At 43.5% G+C, this 19,052-nt stretch overlaps 1 protein-coding gene across 7 annotated transcripts in view; it reads right to left on the bottom strand.

Annotated features, from left to right (window-relative positions):
• Positions 1-19,052, bottom strand: part of ACTN1 (actinin alpha 1) — an 85,960-nt gene that overhangs the window by 39,823 nt on the left and 27,085 nt on the right. For all 7 annotated transcript variants that reach the window (XM_086895854.1, XM_086895860.1, XM_086895853.1 and 4 more), the window contains exons 2-3: positions 6,198-6,312; positions 645-764 (exon numbers count right to left, since the gene is read on the bottom strand). In XM_086895854.1, the coding sequence (XP_086751980.1) occupies positions 645-764; positions 6,198-6,312 (235 nt within the window). The remainder of the gene's footprint in view (positions 1-644; positions 765-6,197; positions 6,313-19,052) is intronic.

Genomic DNA, 19,052 nt, shown 5'->3' with positions numbered 1-19,052 from the left:
TCATATCTGTAAAACACCCACCACCTCTGCTAAAACGACAAAAATCCTACACAGCTGCCTGCTTTCTGCATGACCTGCAAGTTCTTAAGGGCATCCCAAATGCTGCCCACACTGGTCTCTACAGTGATACAAGGCTTCCAGCCAGAGCATCCAGCTATGTAGGGTGCACAAACAGAAGCCTGGAAGCCCTGAAAATTGGAGACTCTTGGGGTCCTTGTCCTGTATTGGGGGCTGCACTTGGCTTTGACCCATGCAATGTTCTCTAGCAAAAGATCCTCTTCAGCAGCTCTGACACAAGCTAAAATACAATTAACAGCTATGCTTCAATTCAGAGTTTTCTTCATTTGAGAAAGAAATGTCTCAATTAATTTGCTCAAGGTTTTCCTTAACTCATAAGAACCAGGAGAAAATAATCCAATCCAATAATTCCAAATCAAATGGAAATCAGGTTTGGCAGCCTGGTTTGGAGACTGGATTTAAATCCAGGGTAAAGGACCACTATATCCCATTTTTAACTCAATTGTTTTTTCTACAAGAACACAGTAGGGGGCTAGGGAGGTGCAAAAGGAAATGACAGGAAACTATGAAAGAAAGGCAAGGGCTAAGCACAGCTTGGGCTCAGAAAAATCAGTTGGCTCCTTTACCTTCTGCTCCAATGGATACTAGCTTGACTCCTTTGCTGGCAATGAAATCCAAGGCCTTGTTCACATTGGATATTTTGTGCACTCGCATTTTGCCTCTTTCAGGCTTAGCCAGACGTTCACCTATTAAGAAGCAAAATAAAAAGAAAAAAATTATTAGAAAACAATTCTGAACCTGTTTCTTCCCTGATGCATGTTTCCTGTGGAGTGGCAGTAGACCTCCCTGCACCCTTTCAGGACAGCCACACTCACAGTTTAAGCACCCCCAGAAAGAATCAGACAGAAAAGTATCTCTTTTAGGCATCACGGGTAAGTTGGTAACAGAGAACCTGTCCTTTCCAGAGTAGATCTGCCATCAGAGGTGGCAGAAGAAATCTGTTAAAAGCCCACTGAGCTAGGCAGTGGAACCAACCTCCTCTAGCTGCAGATAACAAGGCATGGAAAGAGCACAAACTCTTCTCCCTGACAAAGACAGGTGAGGAGCTCTCCTCCAGCATTTGCAACACCCAACTTACAGAGCAAACCTCTCCTTGGAACTACCGAGAGTCAAATACGAGGGTGATCTTGTACTTTGACTTTTCTTTCCCCCAGTCAAGATTCAGACCTTCTACTCTCTAGTCTCTCCACTGAATGGCCCAAACTGCCTGAAGCAGGAAACAAAATTAATTCTTTGGCAAAGTGGCTTTATAACTGTAAGGACTATCACATCAACTCCTTTCCATTAAGTCCAATGTATTTCTAACTCTATACTAGATCTTCTACACAAGTGCTTTTTAAATGTTTATACTGAGGCACAAGGAAGGAAGCAGCCTAGCCCTGAGGTAAGAACAGGTAAATTTCTGATAGAAATCAGGATAACACCCAGCTCCTGACTGCAAAGCTGGTCAATTTGGAAAAGCACTTCCAACCTCATTTATTTGAAAGAGGTGCATTAAGTGCAGTCATGCACTTCTTGATAGGCTGCTTGTAACTACACTCACAGTCTTTTCTAAGACTTCCTACTTTTACTAACATTAACTTCTTTTCTTTCTACTTTTACTAACAGTAAACCAAACACTCAAGAGTAAGCAAATTAAAGCTTGGACAGGTGGACTTTTCAAAGAAACCTCAAACAGAAATATAATTAGATGGGATTTCAGGAACCACCTGTATATGACACAACATTAGAAGTGAACATCCACTTCCAGATCACAAGCTTCAGAATACAGAAACAATATAAAGAAAACCCAAGCCGATTTTGTACTTAAAAAAAGTTATAATTAAAAGGAGATCAAATGGGCAAGTCTAGGCAAGTCACTTGACCTATTCAGTTCCAAAAGTCTCTTGCTATATCTTGAACTGAATTTTTAAGCCAATGTAAGCTGACTCAAACCCTTTATTTGAAGCTTAAGTGTGAGAAAGAAAAGGACTTGGCTTGTTTCCTAACACAGGTGTGAGAAAAAGCTAAAACAGAGAAGAGAGTACTATCTCCATAACTATGCCTTCCAAAGGAAAAAAGTCTGAAAATTGCAATCCTTTAAAAATGTTTTAGTGGTTACTGTAAACTGGTGTCATTACCTCCCACACTAAAGGATAAAACCAGATTCGTTTTTAAAAGGAAACACTGATGTCTGACAATTTAAGTAAAAATAGGTATTTTACAGTACTACCTCCTTCCTAGGATAAAAAAAAAACAACAACCCAACTCTTTCGCTTTAATGGAACCTCAGGCCTGTGTCACAGTACATTGCTTTATTTTTCCACTTGGATAATGTTAGTCATTCTAAAGAAAAGTTGAAGCATTTTTTGTGACAGTTATTTGTGACAATGACATTTTTATGTGTAATTTTACAATAGACTTAAGCAGTCTTACGCAGCCAAATGTCAACAAATGGGTTGAGCCAGCTAAAACCCAGCCATTTCCTTCAGTTCAAAGGACTGTAAAGTAGGCCTTGCAAAAAGAAAAATAAAGACAAGCGATTAGGTTTCAGCTGGAATAGCAAGCTGATCCAATTCACCTTGTGGCCGCATGTGCAATGCCAGTGCAGTGGAGAGCATCTGAACTGCTCTCCCTGGGGCTGGGGAGAGCAGGACTCTTCCCCCTGACAGCTATGAGTAATTGATGGTGATTGCAAACCTCTCTCAGATTCAAATCCTTTCTCTGCAAACTTTTTAGCTTTCAAAACCCAATGACTATTTCCTTCAGGCTTGGACTTCATTACAGATTTAGATTTCCAGAAATGGAATGGTTCCATGCTGTACATTATTAATGATGTGGACTGTTGAAAGGAAGCCTGCTAGAAATATGTTCTACTTTGAGCTATTGGCATCACTGGCTTTATTTCTCAGTACTTCTAGCTGACAAAATGAAAGCCTCCATTCTCTGATTCTCATGAAGTAGCCCAAGGCTGTGCTCTAAAAGCTAAACAACACAAGGATGTGTTGACATAGAAGTTGTTCACTGCAAATTTGTCTAGGTAAAATTTCAATTAGTGACTTTGTCTGTTTGAAGGGGAAAAAAAAAATATTACACCTTTATTTTAAAAGTACTAAATGTAAGTTTAGCGTTTTTTAGTCTTGTAGTACTATTTTTAAAATGGCTTAGTCAGGAAAAGGAAACATGTGGTGAAAAATGAAAGTGTAGCTTTTGGGGCAGTTTCTAAAGGGGGGCTGCAGTTGTTACTTCCAGCTGAAGAGGACCTGCAATGAGGAAGTCCCAGGACAGTCCACGGAACTTCCCCCTTAGTACAGTGACTGGGGAACCAAGGGGCTCTGGTGGGGCTGAAAGGGGACCTGTCAGCAGCACAGCTCCAGAAGGTACCACGCTGAATAAAACTAAAGCACTCTCCTCTTGCAGATCATCATTGCTTCCCAGACTTTGGGAAACTGCACTGGGTGGGAAAACTGCTTCCTATCTGCCCCAGCTGCCTGGCAGCAATGTGCTCCCAAGGACACACGTGAAGGTCACCCTCCCTGGAACAGGTTTCCCACAGTCCCAGTGGCAGTCCCTCTTGCACCGTAGGGTCTCCAGTAGCTTCCCTGATGCAGGCTCCATCCTTCCTGCCATGGCAGAGTGGCAGGAGCCACCCTGCAGCAGGGGCAGAGGCAGACAGCGCTCCCTTGGTCCCACATCCCAGCCAGGTGGAGGAGGCACTCAGCTCCACATGGCTCTCAGCCAAGCTGACCCAGCACCCTCATGGCTGAAAGCTCTTATGGGAATCATGCTCTGGGATACAGGACATCAGCCTGCCACAGAAAAACCCTGCCCATGCCAAATTCTCATCAGCAGCTCTGCAGTCCCCCAAAATACATGAAGAGAAGTGTGAGCCAAGAGCTGAAAGGAAAGGCCAGAAGCTCGAGGGCTAACAGCCATCCAGAGACTCATCATTTTGGCAGATGATGAGTGGTAACCATGGCAGAAACATACAGGTGAGCCCTTGCCAAACATTAGGAGTCTCCTGACCCGCACATACTGCTCCCCATATGGGCTGCTACTTCCCCAGCAATGGACCTAAGGGGTTGCTGGAGGAGCTGGAAGCTGCTCTGTATGAGCAGTGGGGCTCACAATGGATAAGGGAACTGCAATGATGGAAGTGAAATGAGGAAAAAATGTGCTATGCTTCTCCTTTTTTGCCACTGTACTTAGGAGAGCTGCATTCTAGCTTCTGCTGTCTCTAGGGAAAGGATGTTCAGTGTTGAGTGTGTGAAGGACCATGGTGTCTGGGGGGATGCAGTCCCCAGCTGCCCCCCACACCTTTGTCCACTGGTCCTGCAGCAGCAGGCACAGAGCCGCTCTGCGCTGGGACAGGTACGTGCCATGCCCACACCACTGCAACTGGAAGCTGCTGGCTTTTTCCTGAACAGAGGTGGATCTGACAGGCCCTGCCAGCGGGCTACCAAAGGGACAACAGCAGAGGAAGAGTGGGAGATGATGCAAGGAAATTAAACAGTGTGAGATACAAGATTCCCTGCTTTAGCAGCGAGCCTCATCTGCCTTCTCCTATACATCCTTCTCTTCTCTGTCTTCCAGTCCAGCTATGAGAAGCTAAGCCATCAAGGCCCATGTGCCCCTGTGTCCAGGCTGCAGACCTCCCTCTCTGAGGGAACTAAGTACACAAAATACAAACAGGACTCTGCTACCTCCTTTCTTACAGGCTCTGCAGAAACAATGTGCACACTGCAAAATTCTGATAGTGTTTTTAACTTGGATCCCTCCAAACCACCAGCATGGGCAAGCCCTCTGAGATTTCATTCTGTATTCATAACTTCTTGAAAAACACTGACGTTGTTGACAGAATCTTTGCATAAAATGGGGGGGGGAAGGGAAGGGAAGGGAAGGGAAGGGAAGGGAAGGGAAGGGAAGGGAAGGGAAGGGAAGGGAAGGGAAGGGAAGGGAAGGGAAGGGAAGGGAAGGGAAGGGAAGGGAAGGGAAGGGAAGGGAAGGGAAGGGAAGGGAAGGGAAGGGAAGGGAAGGGAAGGGAAGGGAAGGGAAGGGAAGGGAAGGGAAGGGAAGGGAAGGGAAGGGAAGGGAAGGGAAGGGAAGGGAAGGGAAGGGAAGGGAAGGGAAGGGAAGGGAAGGGAAGGGAAGGGAAGGGAAGGGAAGGGAAGGGAAGGGAAGGGAAGGGAAGGGAAGGGAAGGGAAGGGAAGGGAAGGGAAGGGAAGGGAAGGGAAGGGAAGGGAAGGGAAGGGAAGGGAAGGGAATGCAGTCTGAGTGCTATTACCATGGCAATTATACTGGAAAACATACCAAGGTCAGGAATTCAAGTCACTGAGTTGCTGTAACTGGCTCAAAAGCCATCAAAACAAAGTCTGTGAGCTGGGGGTGAACAACTCCAGTTTGACAAACACAGTCTTGCCCTCTTTCAATCCCTCCTACAACACCTTCTACAACTTTACTGAAGTATTTATTCCATGAGCACATCAAAAGGGATTACTGCTTATATGAAATAATCCGTGGGAATTATCTGTCTAGTAGTGGGACATTTGTGACACAGAGTAAAAACAAATCTGACCTAACCTGCCGAGGTCACAGCTTTTATTTCAGGCCGAGTATTTTGGGATTCTGCTTTTCTTTGGGATTTTTTTCCCCCCATGAAGGTTTGGACATTGAGTTCAGATTGAAACTAGAATGGAAAAACTTCAGTCATGGCTGAAAATGAATGACACAGAAGATTTACTGGTTCGACTCTTTCTTCCAGTCATTTCTTCTATCATACTTCCACTGCCATGTGGCTTTGGTATGATTTCCCAGTGTAGCATTCCCACACTTCCCAGAGCTGCTTCATCAGCCGTGCCAAGCAGTAAGAGCCACTGCCTGGATCTTCACAGGAGGCTGTGCATTCCTGTTAGGCAGAGAAAAGCCAAGAAGCCAGAGCAGGAATGCAAAAGGCAGCCTGCACAGGCCATGAGCTTTGGAATACATTCCAAAATGGCCACTGCTTGAGACATGTATTTATTAGGGAAAAATTTGTTCTGAATCAGGAAGCAGCTGTTTTTACATTCCAGTGAAAACTGCAGCATTTCAGCCCTTGCAGTCAGTATCCTGCACGAGCAGCACCGCACAGAACCTCTCTCACCTGAAATGACTTCCAGAAGCAACATGAGTTTAAGACCATCCCTGAAATCTTCCTCTATGTTCTCAATCTGTGTCCCAGCCTTCCGGAGGTGAGAATTACACCATGCTGTAAATGTCTAAAACACAGGAAAGAAAAATAAAAAGCAGTCAGTAATCTCCCCACAAACCAAACAACAGTTTCCAACCAAATCTGCCCTGCTAAGTACCATGACAAACACTCATTAGGTTATTACATCTCCATCCGATGTCCTTGTGGAGCACAAGCATTTGCACCTCTGAGTAACCAAAGGAAGTTGCAGGATGTTTCTGTAGCAGAGGGAATCTGACACAGTCATTTTACAGCTCCAGCCCATCTGATGTTCTGGAGAGGCTTCTCATTTTCTGTTTGGCTTAGAATACCCTGAAAACAATTTTAAAAGCATGCTAAGTGCTTAGATCTCTAAGGACAGACTAAGGCCCAAAATACAATACAGTCAGTACTATTCAGGCTAAATAAACTCTCTTTTGAAAGCACCTTCTGATCTCAAGATAGTCAAGATAAAAGTATCTCTCATGTGAGAGAAATTAATTTCACCACAACAGATGACAATACATTTTTTGTGGTCGCAATCTGTAAGTCCATGCTCTGAACAACGGGCACATGGGGCACTGACAGGGGAGAGACCATCTCTTCCAAGAGATGTGACAGGAGTTATCTCAAAAGAGTACCATGTGAACTGGTGTGAAAGATAAAAGTTTGATGGTGAAAACACAAGAAGCAAATATAAAACATCTCAGACACCTCTGTGTGGCATAGACTTAAATAGGGAAATCAAAGATCTGAGTCTCATCTGAACATGCAGAAGCTGTTTGACACAAAACTACTGTTTTAAGAGTAAATGGTAGCAACCAGGAGGACAAGCTTGTTCAAGTGCTAATGAATGTGTTCCGCAGTGTTTGAATAGCAGACCAGGTAAACCCTTTCCTTTATACAGCCTGATAACCCCTCTATCACTGTCTAAATAGAAAGGTGAGGTTCCTCAAAAATGAATGTATCCAAAAGCTCAGTGCTACACCACAGGGAAATTCTTCCCTCCCCCTCCCAGATGTGGTCCTAGAGCCAATTCAACTCACTGACCCAGCAAAGAAAATTGTTTACTTTCTTCAGACTGGTCTTTGCTCAGTGGTGCATGGAGGCAGTTCAGCAGAATCTAACAAGCCTCTACAAAAGAAAACTGGGCACACAAGGGCCAAGCAGGAGGGTGGAGTGGACTGCAGCAGCCATGCCATTTTAAGCTGCTGGGGAACCACAGAATGAAGGACTCATTTAAAACTGAAGCACAGCACTCCAAAATTTAGAAATGCTTCACTACTACATATACCATGCATGGGATTTCAAAAGAAAGATTACCCCAAATGGCAACAGGATTGTTCTTAGTTGTCTCAAAGCTGGGCTTTCACTGCTAACCTGCTCTCATTTGAGCTCACCAGACCACAAATAGTGTGGCAGAATCTTCCCTTGGAAAAAGCATTGCTCAACAGCTGCTGAGCTTTCCACTGCTGTGCTCTGGCCTTGTTCTCCACTGGGACTATGGAATGGAGCAGGATAACAGAACAGCTGTAAATACTTTTATGGCAATGGCCCTTTGGACAGATGCATGTGTTGCGTAAGTCTGGGATCTCTTTTTTCAAAATTGCCCGGCTTCCTTCCATATTTGGAAGCTTGGAAAAAAGAAAATTAAGTAATTAAGCACCTTTTATTGCTTTTTATTGTTGATCCCCTGAGAAAAAAAAAGAGATGGTGTTTTTTTTTTTTTAATAATAGTGGTTTTATTTCGAAAAGGACCCTGTATCCTGAAGTACATCCTTTTGGTGCTATTTTCTTCTTTCTACTGCTTGAGTCATATTACAAGAAGAGAGGTTAATTTATCTGGCCCTCTTTTGCAGCCAGGCTACTTCACCCTTCCAGAAAGGGCAAATGAGAGCAGAGATGCTTTCAAATGCTACATCATCATCACATATCAAAGTATGAGAGCAAGTTATGTCAGAAAGGTTGTGGATGCCCATGAACCTCCTTCTCATATCTGGAAAGCAGACAAAGCAAAATACCTTGAGCTAGTGTCTGGCTCTGGGTGACATGACAAAATTCATGTCAATTTGAAGAGGAACCCTGAGATCTAATTCACAAGTCACAAGGCTGCCCTTTTATTTCTTGTCTGACTTCTCTGAAGTCATTTCAGTTTTGCTCTCCATCAGCCCAAAGCAGATCATTATTTTAAATCACTGATAATTCCAATAGAGCTCTACAGGGCATCCCTCTGCACAGTTTGAGGGTGGTAGAGGGTCATCAGTTCTACACTTTCAAGAAACACAGATGAAATTACACGCAAACCACAAATCTTCTAAGCTTTGCTTTATTAGAAAACCTGACAGGATAACTAGATAAGTTATTTTTATTACTGCAAGAGTCACCTAGGGCTTGGTAGAAAACAAAGTCCCAGAGCCAGCACCAACTTCTCAACTGAACCATCTCCATCTCATCACGGACTCAGACAGGCTGAAGTGACACAATTCTGCAAAACACTGCCATTAGCCATGAGTGGCAGAATGGACACTTCAGCTTCTCAAGAACACAGACCACAAAGGGTGAACAGACAGAGCATGCACAGTTTCCATGAGACAATTCCCAGATGTGCAGACATTTTCTCAAGGCATCTTCAGGTCTACATGAGCTCTAACAAGCATACTTCTATAAGCAGCACAATAGCATATGTGAACAGCAACAGCAAGTATCCCAGCATGGATGCATTAGGCCATTTTACAAGAAAGCAGGATTATGAATGCTTTTAATAACTGCAGTGGGACTCACAAACTGTATTCACCACAGATCAACCCAGAGCAGTATCTATCAAAACAATCATCAGAAAACAGCTTTATGTTGCATTTACTGTACATACTGCAGAGGGGTAAAGTATCTTCTTACTTCAAAGCAGTAAACTGGAAAGAGATCTGACAGATAGGAGAAGCCTGGAGAAATGCATCAGAAAAGTAGAGGGAAGCAAGAGAAGGGAGAGCTGAGTCCACTGAGTCTTCCAAACCTGGCAGTCTTGTTTAGAGCCATTTTTACTGACTTGGCTTCATGCATCTGCACAGGATCCTCTCAGTGATTCTAGGAAACCTACTGAAACCTCCTACTCACCCCAGCCACCTTCTGGGCAACACAGCCACTCCTCCCCACGTCTTGAGTCACAGCTACCAGTGACAATTGGCTCAGAGCAGCTGCTAAGCCCTGCTGTGCTGCCTGTCACCAGCAAACAAGTTTTCAAAAGTGGAAAGGGCTGTCAAAAGCAGCCAGCCACCTTTCTGGTGCAGGCCTGGCCCTGGGAACAGCCAGGCAAGGAAAAAAAAACACCCAAAAAACACTACATCTGTATTTGTTGTGGTGAGGTGACTTGCATCCCAGTTCAGAGGGCAAAAATACATTGCCAGGTGGGAAGCTGCTCAGAAACAGCAGCTGTTCTTCCTTGCTGTCTGCAGACACAGAAGTCTGGAGATTATTCTCCTGCTTACTTCTAACTCTCTGTCCCAAAGACAAGAAAACAAATAGTCTGTTAATCTTGAGGCTTATGGAAGTTTCAGAGCTGGAAAACTACTTACTGTTAAATAATAGCACAGAAACCTCACACCATAAATTTTCTGTGGCAACTGCACAAGAGGTGCAAACAGAGCTGTGTTTCTTGGCCCATGGATCTTTCCATATATTGTACTTGTAATTTTATTTTTGGACAGAACAGATTGCCAGGACAGCCCTGCAGGTCTGCCTCTCGCTCACTGTCCAGTATGGAAGATGTTTGATGAAGGAGCACATGTGTTTGCATGAATATGGATGCATTTCCTATCACTGCTGTCTGTACCCCCTGCTCCTATCTAGCTATGATTCATAGTATTTTTGGGTTTCTTATTTTTTATTTTTTTTACACCCAGCCTAATCAGCAAGATCCCTGACATCAAGATCAACTCTTGCTATTTGGCTGCTGGGTCCAGCAGAAACAATCGCACATTGGTGTTCTACCACAATATAACCTGTCAGATAATAAAAATAACAAATGTTATTAAAAGCAAAGCAAATATGATTAACTGTTCTACTGCCTCAGCATATTTACTGTTGGGGTATCCTCTACAAGCCTACCTGCATACCTATTTTAACTCTTTTTCTTGATACAATATGAGAAGTCCTTGCTTCTTCACTGTATTAACCCTTTCCCAGTTATGAGCTAGTTAAAGCAACAGCCAGGTGATAGCTAGTCCTGCAATCAAAACTCTCATGAGATACCATCTTCAGCTAGGTCCTTCCAGGTATCTCTCAGCCCTGTCAACTTCAAACCTACCCATACCACCTTGTGTATATATACATGCACTCTCTGGTATGCTTTGCACTTCCCCAATATTTGCTTTTGCTCCTGAAAGCCAATAACCTTTCCCCTCCACACTGTTATTTCCAATCCAAGTACCTTTCTGGTACGAAAGTGGCTCAGGCAGAAATCCTGAAACCTAGGGAAGCAGGACAGTAAGTCAACACTAAAGAATGTTTCTGCCTCAAAAGCAGCAGCACCATGATACCACTCAGAGCAAATCTAGAGTGCTCATTGCTGAAAGAAAGCAGCCATAAGGCACTCCAGCTGCTGAGCAATTTTAGCAGAGTAAATGTCGAAGCTACCACAGCCACATAAATGACAGATATTAAAAAAAAAATAAATAAAAATGGTCAGTTTAATCTCTTTGTGGCTGTGACAGTGACATTCCAGCTTTATCTGACCTTTCCAGATGCTCTTTACTTCTCTTCTTGCTAAATCACTCTTCCACAGAGCTCTGCTTTCCATGGGTGAATGTAAACTTTTTGACACAGCCAAGAGACTGCCATATTTGTGTAACAGCCCTGGAGAAGCTGCAACTGAGCCAGAGCAGTGCTTGATGCCTCTTTTCCAACAGGAGAAAGGTCTGGCTTAAGCGAAAGAATTCTCTGGAGCACTGCCTCTCCAGACCACCACCACCCTGCTTGAAAAGCAGCAGTGTTCACAGCCACCAAGGAACCCTCATTTCTTGTGTTTATGCTGGAGGATGAATTTTAATCAAGTACTTCAACAGAGCTCTGCTGTTCAGATTTGTCCACAAAGGTTTGGCTCCTGTTAAGAAGGGGATGGAGCTGCTAGCACACAAATCTCAGTCTAGTAGCATAGTTTGATGCTGTCTACACATGTGCTCTGTAAAGGGAGGTCTTGAGTGGGCTGAAAGCTATGGGTGCTAGCCCAGGCTTTCTTGTAATGTTGTAGGGGAAATGACAGCAGGACTCCCTTTCCAGTCACCAGAAAATAAAGCAGGATGTTCAAACAATACTTCATACATGGCTGAAAAAGAAAATCAATTTACCCAGCTGCAAAGTGCTGCACTTCTGCTAGTCATGTCTTTAGCAGTGCACCTGGGTTCTGACCTGCTGCATTCCCTGCTGGGCACGAATACAAACCCTCTGTGGCTCCTGCTTACTGCAACGCCATACACTCCTTACACAACTGCTGGGACAAATCAGGTTCATTCTTGCAACAACTTTTGCAGCCGAGCCCATGCTGCAAGGAATTTTATTTAAATAAAATTATCTTAAACAAGGACTGATGCAATCATCTAGTAACAGCTAATGGTTTGTTATAGTAGGCAGAAAACTGCTGCACACACAGCTTTTTTTAAGCAATAGGATTACTAATAAAGCAGTCCAGCTGCCCCATAATGGGATCCTTTCCACCTTGGTAGTCTGGAAGCTGAACATACTGTATCAATTAAGGAGGATGCTAGCCCACGGCCACCACAAATATCTCTCTCTTGCTACTTGAACAGACAGACTAGACATCATTAACTTACTAACTGGAAGGATTTGGCTGGGAAGGCCCTGAAAAATAAAGCTCAACAATCCAGTTCCAGTTTCCCCTCATTCAGCAGTAACTCACTTACCAGCATTACCTCTCAGGGTCTTATGTGATTTTCCCTTTCCTAATGCTACTGCTCTGAATCCTCCTTCCACATATTAAAAACACTTGGAAGAAATGCTGGGGTCTCGTGGGTGGCTGCTTAACACCCTCCCCACACTCAACACAGGCTCAATTGACAGGCTTGGTTGCAGCTTCTTATTCTGCACTATTCTGTGATACAAGCTGACAAGGACGTGCTCATTTAATTGGTCAAAAATTACAAAGTAATCCTAGATTCTGTCAACACCCTGGCACAAGAAAGGCTATGGCTGGACACAACTGATCACATCAACAACCCTAGTGAAGAAAGCTGGGCATTTAAAAGGCTGCTCATGAGATAAAACTAGTCCACTGAGTATTTTCTCTGTCCATGTGCTGCAAGTGACAGAAGCTTTATACACATATATATATAGATTATTGTTTTTTAACAGTGATGGAGGAAGTGCAGACCTACTATAGCCCTACTTCTGAATACTACATCTCTTGGATTACTTCTTGGTGTGCTTGGATATATGCTAGAATGCCCAAAAATACTCAAAAATGCTTGTCCTCTCCCCTCAGGGGACCTCTAGGTACTGCAGATCCTCCACACAAATCTCATCACAAGTACAGTGAGCCACCCCAAGTGCCTTTTATTTGAACCTGAATTAAGAGAAAAGTTACCATTTGTCATACTCCCCAATCTTACCTTCTAACCTGAAATACCTCCACTGCATGTTGCTTTGCATTTGAAGCCACATTACAATTTTGAAAAGATGAAAGACATTCAATAAACCCTTTTGGTATTTATGTTCCAAGTCCAGTCTCCAGGACAGGGGTAGTTCAAAGAGTTTTATTTGTGTAGACAAGTTACATTATCAGCAGCTGACCTCTAAAGAATTACAGGTATGATGCTCAATGAGATGAAGGCTGCATAGTGAAGAGCTTTGGTTTCCAATAGAGTAGCCTTTTAGAAAGGCTGAAGGAAAATGTACTGGTTATTCAGAAGGAAACATTAAAGACACTTGCAGCACAATTTCAACACCTCCACAACAGTTCAGTACCACTAGCATCAGTGCTAATGTCCTGTTCTGGCTTAACTGCAGCTGCTGAGTTCCAAGCTGAAAGACAAAGTATAGCCCACACTACATCCTCAAGTGCTACACCCTGAAAACGGGAGGTATCATTACACTGTACTGTGCAGTACCAGCACTCGCTCAAAGAACCATCTGGTGGCTGCATAAGGACTTTATGAAGTTGAAAAGACAAATTATAAGTCTACTTGCATTACCAACCCCAGGGCACAGCCCCTGCAATTTGGAAACACAGAACACAGTCACGACTTTTTAGCCACTTTCCAAAGCCTGTCTCTGCAGCTCAGAATGAGAACAACACTACAGCAGCAAGAGCTCCAGCCCTAAGGGTAACAGCCTAAGCCAGCCTGGATCCCACTGGCAGTGTAAAGTTCTCCACTAAAGTCTCCCTTTGTCCAGAAGATCTAGGATCTGCTGCATAGAGAAAATAAACTCTTCTGACAGCCAATTCATCCTTTTGGACACAGGCAATGAATCAGAAGCACATCACTTGCAAAAAGCGCCGAGAAAATTCAGTGCCTGAGTTTTCGTTTTTGCTCACTGGAATACACTTCTCAGTATCTTGCTCAGTTCTTAATTCTCATATCCTGGAAGACAGGAGTAAAAAATAAAAAACCCAGGATCTGTTCCACACTGGTTTCCCACTGGTGTGGCATTAACTGCTTTGGAGTCAGAAATGCCCTTTTATTAGCTAACAACAGGCTAAAGGTGAGGGCAGAAATCTCAATCCAGCACACTTCCTGTCCAACACAGAGTAAATATTTGTTCTCATCTACATTTGTGCCTCTGGAGCCTTTAACTCCACTTCTGCTACAGAACTGCACCATTTCACGAAGAATCTTTTTCTGGTATTTGAAAGCTACTGACCATTGAATCAATGAGCTGGCTGGTATTTCAGACCAGTAAAGTCTCTATATCCTAGAGTTACCAGAGAGCACTAATATCTAGGGAAAAACAAGAAGCCTTCAAACATACAAAAAACATGAAAAAAACCCCAAAATTATACAAGGCTATCAACTAGCTAGAAGTAAGGTCCTTTAGAGTTTATCATGAAGTTCAGACTAGCAAGACTCTTCATTATACTCCTCTCTCCTATGAAATCAGCTCATAAATGTCAACTTGCTTCCAGCTCTCTCATAACAAAAATTAAACAGAACTTGTCTCTGCATTTTATATGCTGAATTTCCCACATGCTTTATAGCATTTCAAGATATACTGGAAGAAATCACTTTACCACACTATAATGCAACTATTTATAGACTAAAAAGTGGCAACAAACCACCGAAAGCCAGACTATTCGATTCATGGAAGCTGAACCCCAACTGCTCAGCACAGGACAGGGCCAAGACACCAGGATGAAAGCCTGCACAAGCAGCCTTATATTCCTGATGGCAGGCCTGCACTTTATACATCACTATCCAGGCTTATTCAGACCCAGTACTGATTTCATCATGAAGGTGAGGTGTCACCCTCCTGGTCCCAGAACAGGCTGGGGGGAAGACAGAGTACACCTGGCACTGTAACACAAAGCAGGATATGCAGCTCTGCTCCAGTTCTGGCCTATCTGAGAGCATGGACCAAAGGTACAAGACTTCTAACATGAAGCAGGTCAGGGAAGCACCTTCCCTCTGGTGGATTCACAACAAACAACTGCTCCAATGAAGATTTGTCTTGCTTCTGCCATGAAGGTGTAGGTGTGGGACCTCTCAGTTTATACTAAGTCTCAGAGCCAGCAGTGCAGGAGCTGATCTGGCTGAAAGCCCTTCTGCAGTGTAGTTTCAGAGACATCTGGGGCTGTCCAGAGTTTCCTGGGAGGATTCACAGGTGGTGTTTTTTCTGTGGCTTTTCTTTGGCTGTTTACTTTGCTGATGATGGGACAGGGAAGAAGAGGAAGTTACAGCTTCATTTATCCAGGTTTTTTAAATCTAGAGCTATGTAAACAGGTTGACTACTTGAAACAGCTGAACGTATTGCCCACTGCTCTGTAAGGATGCTGCAAAACTAAGGCAAAGCATCGGCAGAAGTTTAGGGACTCTGCAGTCCTGGAACATAAAAAAAAAATTGAAATAATCTGGTTTTCTAAGGGATGATGGCAAATGTTTTGGATAAAATAAAAGATAGCTGTATTTCAAGCAAGAAAGGGCCTCCAAAACTGTTTGGCATGAAGCCTTAGGGCTCCCTGTCAAAGAGCAAGGAATCAGAAAGGATAGGCTACATGGCACAGATATACTATGCATTTGGGCTTCACTTCCATCACCACTAACACCAACTCTTGAATAAAACATACAGGAAAAAACTAAGATCTTTGGATACATTTATCTCCTTGGTCATCATCACTGTCCCTGACACACTGTGCTGTCAACATTCAGAGCTCTCACAGTCACTTGCAAGTGTGAAATGCGTAATTCCCAGCTCCAGAGGAGTCATTCCCAGCTCTGGAAGAGTCACCTTTTGAACAAGGTCTGCAGTTGTTAAGGTCATTCACTTGAAATAGGATTTTCCAAAATTAAGAAAATTGCTCCTGGGACAAGGTGACTGTGAGTCACATGTGCTACCAAAGAAGTAAGGGCCCTGAAGATGCATGGGGATCTTACTGTGCTAGGAGCTGCCATACATACATAAGGTGAAAAGCCGCTCTGTGCTCCAAAGCACTTCAATGTCAGACTCGAGATGAGGGTGGAAGTAGGTAGCGTTAGTCAGGGTGCTTGGCAGTGGTCTCAGCACACCTACAGCCTACCTCTTGTCATTTTCTAGATCAAGATCATAGTAAACTAGAGTGACTTGATCCACAAAGACTGATCCTATCTGAAAAAAGAACAAACAGTTCACAACCCCTACAAGCTACACCAATGTGTTTGAACTGCAGCCTCCTATGCAAGACCACAGGCCTGAATCCCTTCCACTCCCCAATGTCTGAAGCCATCACCTTGTTCTCAGTAGCTACATCCTGCTACCACAGCGCATTCTGCTCTAGTTTGAGCCATGCTGTTGGTGCTGCCAGCCCAATGTCAGGGAAACAAAATAAGTGCCAGTCTATAGCAGATCACACCTAAGCAAGTGAGGCAGCACAAACAAGAGCAAGAAAGCAATTGAAAATGCAATGAGCAGACAGCTGGCATCAGGGGCTGATACAAGTGCAGGCTGACATCTCACAGCAGAAAGAATGGGAGAGGTTGAAATAGGGCCTTAAAACAATGATAGGTACCTCATATTTAATAAGGTGAAGAAAGGGATGATACTGAAGAGATATGAACTGAAGGGCATGTTTAAAAGTGATGGATGACAAAAATTACTGCTGTAGCTGTTAGGGTGAGTGTGATTGGATTGCTTCATGAAGGTCAGAAAAAAGAAAAGAATTGCCATTACTCAGACATAAGATAACTGAAAGTCTGTGTGAGAGCTGCATGGAGATTCATCAGCCATTCTGGAATAAATAAAATGTCAGGTCAGAGCAGGGAATGTCACATTTATTGCTGGATAAAAGGATTTAACTGATCTGGGGGAAGGCAAGATACTGAATGTTTACATAAAGGCACTGTAAAAAAGTCTCACTGCTAACCCATGTGAGCAGTAAATGTCTTCTAAAAGGCAAAACACAGAATCGAGGCTTGGGAACCCTGAAAAGGGACCACCTCAGCACCCCTTCTTCCTCCCATCTCCACCCCCACAACACAAAACAACACAGAGACTGAAAAGGTGGAACTGCTCCTCCATATAACCCCCCAAGCAGATGTGTGCTCCTTTCATTCACACAAACAGAGCAGCAGGACTCGACACCTTTTACTGCTGTTATCCCTGTAAAGCCAGCAAAGACAATTGGGATGGGAGTGAGACCTACACCTTCTCACACATGAAGAGAAGGCAAATCTTTAGTGTGGCACAAGCTTTCCAGTGTGTCCACTCCGTGTCTAATTGAACCTGCAAGCCTTCCACAGTGAACAGACAAGCAGTGTCAGGATGATCAGATCCTCAGTGAATTACTGGGAGTTGACCACAGGAATTTCACCTCACATATTTGCACAGTTGCAGGTTCAACAGTTTTTTCACTTATAGTTTAAATGAAACCACTAATAACAACAAAAAAATTACATAGATCAATGTCTCTGTATCCTGTGGTTGTGGGGGCAAGTATTTATTAAGGTAATGGCCACATTTAAAATTGAATTGCATCATGACTTCTAATTGGATACTGAAAGTACAAAAGCTACTATGGGTGGTGAGATTATGAAGATGGTCTTTTCTGGAATCTTAAGACATTCTGTGCTTAGGCATGGATATGTCATCTAAGAGTAGAATACAACAGAATTTAAACTCTCTACAAAAGCACTGAATTGCAAGTTATTTTTCAATGAACACCACAGCCCGAGGAGGGGTCTAATTAGAGAGCATCTTCATGAGCCTTAAGGCATCTGCATGCCACTGCAAGCTTCTAGCACTGACTTACTACCACATGCACTGCAAGTGATGGAATCTCCTATCTTCATGCAGTAAATACAGTCCTGACTGGTACTGAGGTGTGCTTTGAGTGATCTGTGCCAAGTCTGTGGGTACACCTGGACAGCACAGTGAAAAACAGTGTAGAGCATCTAAGCCAAGGTACCAGAAACACGGGTGGCAGTAGAGCACAGCTTTGCAATGGCTATCTGACACAGGAGCTCTAACAGGTATGTATCTAGGGCACAGTCTCCTGCAGAGATTAGGACCCAGCAAACACGGGAACTGAGGCTCAGTAGTACAATGGAGCAAAGAAGGGGAGTTCATGTCTTCCCAGCATGTTGCATTCAGACCAGGATGCAGATCTTAACACAAAGTAAGAAAAAAAGGACAGCTGAAGGTTAAAAATTATGACAGGGCATAATTACAGCAGAAGTTTTGTTCCACACTGCTGTGGTTCAATGTTTCAGACATCCCAGGAGACCAGCAATTGCATTAAGAGAGATGGAAGCAATGTTGGTTCACCCAACATAACATCTGCCTGAGAACTCCCATGAGTCCTTCGATTTGCTCCTTGGCCTTGCCCACAGCCACCAAAAATTCAGGCTGGGAATCTAAGGACAATATACTTAACTTTAAGGGGATGCAATCTTTAAAGACTTTCTTGATCTCATGTGCAAAACCTTGTATTTTTATCTATTTTTATCTTAGTTATATTGTCTTGAGATTGTTTATGTAGTTTCTCAAAGCAAGAAACACTATCTACATGAAGTCAGATGTGGAACTGATATCAAGGATTAAAAGCAAAAGAGAAACATTCCAGTTTGTGGGTATTTTTGTTTTCCTCTTTCTTTGATCTTTTATTCAACCTCAACCATTAGCAAAAGCAGTTCCAGTTGTTAGTAGCACAGTAGCTCTGAGCTAATATCTATTGGTATTGTTTGCTTTTTTAAAAGGTTGTGATATGGGTTTATAGTCTAATATTCCAAAACCTTTATGAAAAGGGAAAAAGGAAGAGAGACTTAAAGACACATGCACCAGGGATCTGCAATACTTCGGGAGGGTGTTGAGCTTGTTAGAATAGCTGCCCAAGGTAAAGCCTGGGAAAGGCAGCAAACTTTGGACTTAACCCAAAGGCTACCAAGGAGAATGCTTCCACTGACTGCTGGGAGTTGGGTTCAGGCCCTGCACTGTAGGGGAGAGTGGCAGAATGACAGAAGAAGTCTGATGACTCTAACCACGTCCAAAGGAGCCGTAAGGAGCTGCTGCGTTATTTAAAAGCAGTCACGCAGAACACACTTTACCAGATACTATTGGGGAAAAAACTGATCTCTTTTTAAACCTAGCAGCAAG

This window comes from Cyanistes caeruleus, chromosome 6 (genome assembly GCF_971803275.1).
Source record: "Cyanistes caeruleus chromosome 6, bCyaCae1.hap1.1, whole genome shotgun sequence".
Lineage (NCBI taxonomy): Eukaryota > Metazoa > Chordata > Aves > Passeriformes > Paridae > Cyanistes > Cyanistes caeruleus.
This window is presented reverse-complemented; position numbering and strand designations above follow the sequence as displayed.